Genomic DNA, 8,735 nt, shown 5'->3' on the forward strand with positions numbered 1-8,735 from the left:
AATATTGTGAAATATTTTTTACTATTTAAAATAACTTTTCTATTTGAGTATATTTTAAAACGTAATTTATTCCTGTGATCAAAGCTGAATTTTCAGCATCATTACTCCAGTCACATGATTGTTCAGAAATCATTCAAATATTCTGATTTGCTGCTCAAAAAAACACTTATTATTATTATTATTGTTGAAAACAGGTGAGTATGATTTTTTTTCAGGTTTCTTTGATGAATAGAAAGTTCAGAAGAACAGCATTTATCTGAAATAGAAATCTTTTGTCAAGTCAAAGTTTATTTCTATAGCACGTTTAAAAGCAACAGTTGCACCAAAGTGCTGTACAACAGATACAAATACAATACAGCAAATACAGTATATAAAATAAAAAAAATAAAAACATCATATGAAAATTAAAAACATAAAACAGAATCTAAGCCAAATTGGCAAGAGAGCCTTAAGCAGGCATTATTCAAAAGCCAGGGAGAACAAATAAGATTTGAGAGCAGACTTAAAACTAGCTAGTGAAGAAGCGAGTCTCACATTTACAGGCAGACTATTCCAAAGTTTCAGGGCGGTAGCTGAAAAAGCCCAGCCACCCTTGGTTTTACAGCGACAACGAGGGACCGTTAAGAGAAACTGATTACTGGACCTAAGAGCTCTTTGAGGAGAGTAAGCAATCAGAAGGTCACTGATACATTTTGGTGCAAGGCCAGCTAACGCCTTGTACACAAAATCAGCTATTTTTAAATCGATTCTGAACTTTACAGGAAGCCATTGTAAAGATACTAAGATAGGAGAAATGTGATCCTTCTTTCTTGTTCCAGTAAGAAGCCTCGCTACAGCATTCTGGACAATTTGTAAACGAGAAATTGCCGTTTGAGGCAGTCCACAATAAAGGAAATTACAGTAGTTCAGGCTAGATGTTATGAAAGCATGTATTACAGGCTCCAAGTCTTTATGAGGCAACAACTGTTTCAACTTAGCAACGGATCTAAGATGGAAAAAGCTGCCCTTTACCACTGAACTAATTTGATTATCAAAGTTGAGAAACGAATCAAATGTAACCCCAAGATTTCTTACATAGGGTTGAACACTAGCGGAAAGGGACCCTAAATTCAAATCGGATGAAGTTCTAGAGTGACCTAAAATCAAAATTTCACTTTTGCTTTCATTTAACTGTATAAAATTATCAGCCATCCAACCTTTTATCTCCTCAAGACAATCGTACAGCCAAAGAGCCACCGCCGTCAGTTTTTGCTGGAAGATAAAACTGTGTATCGTCAGCATAACAGTGGTAGGAAATCTTATATTTCTTAAAAATGGCACCCAAAGGAAGCATGTATAGTGAAAAAAGAAGAGGACCTAAGATGGAACCTTGGGGCACGCCACATGACAAAGGAGCCAATGAAGAAGAAAACTTCCCAATACTCACTGAGAAGGTTCTATCTTTAAGATAAGAGGCCAACCACTGCAGAGCGACACCCTGAATACCCACCAACTTTTCCAGCCGCTGTAACAGAATACTATGATCAATTGTGTCGAATGCCGCACTAAGATCTAACAAAACAAGTACCGCATAAGAACCAGTGTCAAGAACTTGCAGAAGGTCATTGCTGACTTTCAACAATGCAGTTTCAGTGCTGTGTAGTGATCTAAAACCCGGAAAGTGTCTAGAACTGACTGTAGACAACTCTCTCTAACAGTTTTGAGATAAAAGGCCATTTGGAAATAGGCCTGAAATTACTGAAAATAGAATGGTCAAGATGAGGTTTCTTTAGCAGAGGATGAACTATAGCATGTTTAAAACTAGCAGGTACAACTCCACTTTCTAAAGAGTTATTAATGATAGCTGTTACAGCCGGACTCAAGGTTGCAAACACTTCCTTAAGTAGACGAGCTGGAATGACATCAGACTCACAGGTGGACAATTTAACCTTAGAAACAATACCAGCTAGCTGTACAGAGGAAATGGGGTGAAAACAGGTTAACAACTCTGTAGGTGAACAGCTCAATGGAGGATCAAATATTGATGGCTTAATAGAAGCTCTGATATCCTGTACTTTATTGTCAAAAAATGTAACAAATTTCTCACAGGTCTCCCGAGACGGATCAAGAGACGGGGCAGGTATGGGATTTAGTACCAAATCAAAAGTCTTAAACAGCAACCTCGGCCGGTTCACATTTTCAGTAATAAGTTTAGAAAGGAATTCAGACTTAGCCTCTTTGCCTGATTTTTGGTAACTAGCTAAGCATGCTCTTAGACACTGATATGAGACTTGGAGTTTGTCCCTTTTCCATTTTCGCTCTACCTTACGACACTCCTGTCTGAGAGCACGGGTGTTAGCATTTAACCAAGGCTGAGTAATGTTGTTTCTCTTCACTTTCCTTGGCTTAAGGGGAGCAACAGAGTCAATAGAAATGGAGCAGGAATTAGTAAAAACTCCAACATCTCTTGTTTGTAACATTACAAAAGCCTTTATCATCATTTTTGATCAATTTAAAGCATCCTTGCTAAATAAAAGTATTAATTTCCATAATTTCTTTCCCAAAAAACAAAACAAAAATTATACCGACTCCAATCTTTTGAATGGTGTATTGTATAATGTTACAAAAGCTTTTTTATTTCAGATAGATGCTGATCTTTGGATCTTTCTATTAAATCAAAGAATCCATTAATAATAATACATATTTCTTGAGCAGCAAATCAGCATATTAGAATGATTTCTGAAGGATCATTTGACACTGAAGACTGGAGTAATGATGATGTTTGGCTCACTGTATTTTATTTTGATAAAGTACCAACTGTGCTGTCAAGTTAGCAATGCTGGAACTGATGTGTTTAATAAAAAACCGTCAGGTCTGACAATATCGTGTCTTTTCGAATTTAAATCTAGATTTATTCGCATTGGCCCATGGAAACCTCTATGAACACACTTGACATGACTTGGCCAAAAAATCGCGGTGGACGAATTTACGTTTTGTTAAAGTGTTTGCCTATTCTGCACTAATGGCGCGCACACACAGGATAGATGCCTGCCTCCGCTGCGAGTCCCTATCAAGCACTTTACTGATTCAACTCCTCTCCTCTCGGCTTTTTTTCTCCTCCGATTACCAGTCCAGCCCTGAATGTGAGCCAAAATCACCGCAATTAAAAGAACCAAAGACTTAAACTACTTCAGTCTGTGTGCACTGAATTTAATACACGAGTTTCACAATTTGAGTTGAATTACTGAAATAAATTAACTTTTCCACGACATTCTAATTTATTGAGATGCACCTCAATATTTAACGTTTTGTTTAGAAAAAAATTTTCATAAATATGAGAAGTGCCCTTTTTTCCAATTGAGCCCCTGCCCCTCAAAATGTCTGTGCACGTCCCTGCAAACAAGTGTGATGAATTCAGTGAAAACTGATGGCACCAGTGGGAGATTCAGTTCTAAACACAACGGCTGCATTTATTTGAAAAATATGACTGTATTCATATTTCTGAGGCATTCGCCTCTTCACCAGGATCAGACACTGGTGATTCCAGCAGAAATTCAAGGGGAAAAACACGGCATGTGCTGGTATTACAGATGCAAACAAATTAGGCCAATTTGAAAAATAAAAAAAAATTCTTGCAAAGGACAACAATAACTGTTTTGAAATCACCTTATTCTACCCACTTTGCTCTGAAAATTGTATTGAGGTTTACATACAAGAAACAATCGAGAATTGCTTGAGAATGTTAGTGTACACATCCTGCACTGCCAATGTGACCACAAGTCTTACACATGCGCAAAGATGCACCCTCCAGAAGCTTGCGTTCTGCAAGTGAACGACACCTTGTGGTGCCATCACAAAGAGGTACCAAATCCCTCTCACGGACCTTTTCCTGGACTGTGCCCAGCTGGTGGAATGACCTCCCGATCTCAATTCGAACAACTGAGTCTTTAGCCATTTTCAAAAATCATCTAAAGACGCATCTTTTTCGCCAGCACCTGACCAACTAATACTAACACTTACCTATTCTATCTATTTAAAAAATAAATAAATAAATAAAAAATAACCCCTAGCTACGTGTACTGTGCTGGACTAACTGAGACTTGTCATGGCACTTGTATACTGCTGCACTCTCGATGGTCTGATTGCTTCTATTGTTCTCATATTGTACGTCGCTTTGGATAAAAGCGTCTGCTAAATGATTAAATGTAAAGATGCATTTTTATCAAATATTCAAAACGATACACGTGTTTCATATGAAACGTGTTCTTTTTTTAACGAGAGATTCTGCAAACCGTAGTTTGAGAACTACCATCATACAGTGATGACAGAGCTTTGAATATTATAAAAAAAGAAAATGGACAGTCTGAAACTGTCAAAATATTTTTATTTTAGTGTATTCTTCTTTGATGTCTTTATCTGCTACCTGTTTGTCTTGATTCTTGCTTTGTTGTTTTTATTTATTATATATATATATATATATATATATATATATATAATGTTCATCCTGGTGCTTATCTACTTTGTTGGGTGTTTTTTGGCAATAAAAATATATTCATTATGATGTCGCTCTCTACAGGTCATTATTAGTATTACAGCAGATCAACAGCTGAGAGAAGATCATCTTATGAACACATTAACAGTATCAGTAAAAATGAACAATATCACTTTCTATAAAGCTACTTTGAAACAATCTGTCCATTTCAGTCACTTGAATAAGTGAAAACTATACATGTAGTGATTTCAAAGGGTTACTGTATTCTTCAAGCTGATGTAGCCTATTCTTGCATATTTTTAGTACTTATTATATTTTTAATACATCTTTCTTTAACACCTTGTATTCGTGTCTAAATGTGCACATATGTATATTTAATGTTACTAAATTGCTACGCAAAGCCATAACTTATAAAGTTATTTGACTGTGAATCTGATTCATACAGTGAAGTGTCGCTCTCTACAGGTGACTGTCAGCATCACGGCGCACTTCTGAGAGCAGATCTGCATCACATACATACAGCATTTACAACTGTACAATTACAGCCTCAAGACATTAATGCATTTAAATGAATGAATCATTAATTTTTACATGTCACAGTAATAAACTCCGAGCAAAACTCATGCATGGTTCAATTATCATAGAAACTAATTTCACACAAGCATAAACATTAGTTTTCTCTGTAATCTAGTTAAATGGTTTCCCCTGAACATCCCTGACGTGAATGATGCTGAAGTGAGGTATGTTACCGCGGTAAAGGCAGTCAGCAGACTTCACGCTGGATAACTACTGTGAATAGCTGAGTGTGAGAGCTGAACCCGTGACGGTCATGAGAACTTCTCAAGAGCTTTGAGTCTGAATCACACACACATCAGCAGCGCTCACAATCACTGCAGACGCTCTACAGAATCACATTACACAAATCAGGTAAGAGCTCATGCACTTCCACTAACACACTAACTCAACAGATACAGGCTTTAAATGATGTTTCACTGCATCTGCTGCATGAAGATTTCATTTAAGAATTTGATTTAATTTAAGGCTGTTTTTCCACGTCACTGAATGATTATACTGGTTAACATTAATGTAGCATCATATTAGAGGAGTATCAAATAGATTTATGTTATGAAATATGAAAAATGTAAGTTTGCAGCTGGAAAAATTACTTCTTTGTGAGTTTAAAAAATAAAATAAAATAAAAAAACACCCTCTTAACATGTCCAGGTTATAATTTACCATAAAATAAAATAAAGATTAATTAACAAGAGATACATTTTGAAAAACAAATACATCTAGAATCAATTTGTGTTGTTTTTTTGCAATGTGATATTAACACCTCAAATTCTTGTTTATGATGTTAAAAACAATATTCAATTTGCATAAATGTTTACATCATGGTAGTATTAATTGTACTGCCTTTAATGTATGCAGATTTAAAAACATGCATCAAGTTTGTAAACACTTACTATATTTCAATAATCAGAATTAAAATTTAATTATGACAATAATGTCACAATTTAAAAAATTCTGTGTATTAATACTACTACAAGCATGCATAATTTTCATGCATTGAAGATTTTTCTTTTGGATTCACAGTGAAATTATTTGATAATTGATTTATAATTTATTTACATGATAGAGTTATGAAATTATTATTAAAAATGTAATTTTCATAATGTCAATTTAAGATTTTATATATATATATATATATATATATATATATATATATATATATATATATATATATATATATATAAATAAAGCACACTTCATTTAAGCAAAACATTTTTTTATTTTAAATTGGGTGTGAATTTAGAGCTAAGATTCCCCTTTGTATTTATAGATCCATCTCTCACTACAGCTAATGTGTGCTGTAGTAAATCACTGTAGTTTGTCATATTTCAGTGACGAAATGTTGCTATTGTTATTTTCAGGTGTTTTGATCATCATGTCTTACGGTGGATCAGGTTCAGGTTCTCGAGGTGAATTCAGCGTTCATTTCTCCAGCAGACGTGGAGCAGGACTCGTCAGAGCTGAAGAGTGTGTGAAGAGTCACTCAGACAGCATCAAACACCTGCAGCAAGCTACAGACTCCTCACCTTAACTCTGTGTTTGTGTTTATACTCAGGGCCGCAGGAATCGCCTTACTGGCCGTGATCCTCACAGCGCTGCTCATCCTGGGCTGCTGGTATTACCGCCGACGGGGCGGATACAAGATGATCCGGGTGAGTCATGTGACCTGCGAGGCGGTCAGGTGATCACAGTGTTATGCTGATTTCATAACGAGATTCAGAGCAAAGTACCAAAAAATGCATTAATGTAGGAGATCATGATGCTTGCAACACTAAAGTCATGGTTTCAATTCCCAGTAAATGCATGATAATACATACCTTAAATGCAATGCAAACCACTTTGCATTAATGCATCTGACAAATGCATGAATGTAAATGTAAATAAACAAAAGTTGCACGCTTTAATAAGATGCTGTACTTCTCAGTCAGGGTTCGCAGAGCTGCAGCTGTGATGATTGTGGGATTTGCTCATGTGTTTGTCATGTGATGTCTTACCTCTCATCTGTGTGTGTGTGTGTGTGTGTGTGTGTGTTCAGAGCGGGGGAAACAGCGGTCAGTCGTGGAGAGAGATGATGAGAGCGGGTCAGTACAGCGAGTCTGGATCCGGAGAGGAGAACAAAGTGGCCTTGAACGAATTCAGCAACCTGCAACCAGCGGTATACACACACACACACACACACACACTTCAGTGTCCAAATATACTGACAGTCACAAAAGTTCAATGATTAGTGATGTTATAGTGAAACTCACCGTCAGGGTTTTGTAAACAGTTGCCAAGGCGATGATTTGCGGTTGCTAGGGTGTACTAGATGATTGCTTAAAGAGACAAACACACACACACACACACACATTCAGAAATGCTTTTTGTAAAAGGTGCAAAAAACTAACAGTATTAGACCGATAAAATATCACAGAGTAAATCTGGCCTAAAAAGAAACTTAAACAATAATATAATGTCAGAACATTAATTTTTATTATATATATATATATATATATATATATATATTTTTTTACTTAAAATTGTATTTACTAGTAATAATAATTGTATATACTGTATGTGCACTTAACTTTCTTTTATTAGTCTTTTTATCCCATCCACAATGAATTAACCGAAGTTTTTTTTTTTTCCCTCTCTACCACATTTGGTTTCAAAGAACATGTTTAACCAAGCTCTTGTTACCCAGAATTCCACAGGGGATAAAGCAAGCATGTGATCTGCTGCAGGGCAGAACGGCTTTAGTTTGCGTCATTAGTCGTGATGTGAGGATTACAAACGACTGGAGTGTGTGTGTGTGTGTTGAGCTGCTGTTCTCATGAACAGACCAAAGGATTCACTGAAATACTGCAAAACTATTAATACCATCAGCCTGTAGAATTAAAAAATAAACCAAAATCATCAAATTATGTGCCATCACAATTGAACATCACTTTAGATAAAAGCATCTGCTAAATAAACCAATGCAAATGTTATCTAGTTTTATGTAGTACACTTTTCACGTTTGTTTACTCACATCAGATGTGGTTTAAATCGGTGTTTCTCCTCTCGTCCAGATTCCTAACGCTCCTCCGGCCTACGAGAAGATCGCCTCCGGACCGTCACCTCCTCCTTACTCACCATGAGTCACAAACTAAGGAAAATCTGTGGATTTCTGTAATGTTTGTGGGATGATCGGTCACACAGCAGAAGTAATGATATACAGAGCCACAGTCCTGCAGAGTTTTGCTCCAACCTTGATTAAATCTCACCTGCCTGTAGCTTTCGATTAACTCTTAGACCTTGATTAGATTCCTCAGGTGTGCTTTAATTAGGATTGAGCTGAACTCTGCAGGACCGTGACTCTACAGGACCAACTACCAAAGCATGTGGACTGTAACATCTCTGACACTGCAGTGCCTTTTAAACACAATGTCATTCATCAGACATGAGGTCAATAAAGTTTAACATCCATTTAATCCAAAAAAGTTTTTATTTTAGTTCAAAGAGTTTAAAAAGAAAATGTCATTTGCACCTTGAACTGGTAAGACGTTCTCAGTTACAGATGCAGTTGAGTGTCTTCCAATATGAAGCATCAGTAGAGATTTCTAGTCTATTTCTGTTCACAGTATTGTCTTCTGTTACTGATGATTTTCTTTTAATAATTTATCTTTATCAAACATATCCCTGCTGAAAAAAAATCAATAGAAACTATCAC

At 36.2% G+C, this 8,735-nt stretch overlaps 1 protein-coding gene across 2 annotated transcripts; it reads left to right on the top strand.

The window, feature by feature from the left end:
* Positions 1-291: 291 nt before the first annotated feature.
* Positions 292-8,225, top strand: mlana (melan-A). Of its 2 annotated transcripts, XM_058758159.1 has the most exons (5): positions 292-5,398; positions 6,406-6,511; positions 6,600-6,696; positions 7,080-7,199; positions 8,095-8,225. In XM_058758159.1, the coding sequence occupies exons 2-5, from the start codon at positions 6,420-6,422 to the stop codon at positions 8,161-8,163; spliced, it is 378 nt and encodes a 125-aa protein (XP_058614142.1). In that variant the 5' UTR covers positions 292-5,398; positions 6,406-6,419; the 3' UTR covers positions 8,164-8,225. The 2 variants fall into 2 exon arrangements, with proteins under 2 accessions (XP_058614142.1, XP_058614141.1); XM_058758158.1 differs by lacking the exon at positions 292-5,398 and having other exon boundaries at positions 6,284-6,511.
* Positions 8,226-8,735: the final 510 nt, after the last annotated feature.

This window comes from Onychostoma macrolepis, chromosome 21, assembly GCF_012432095.1.
Source record: "Onychostoma macrolepis isolate SWU-2019 chromosome 21, ASM1243209v1, whole genome shotgun sequence".
In the NCBI taxonomy this organism is placed as follows: domain Eukaryota; kingdom Metazoa; phylum Chordata; class Actinopteri; order Cypriniformes; family Cyprinidae; genus Onychostoma; species Onychostoma macrolepis.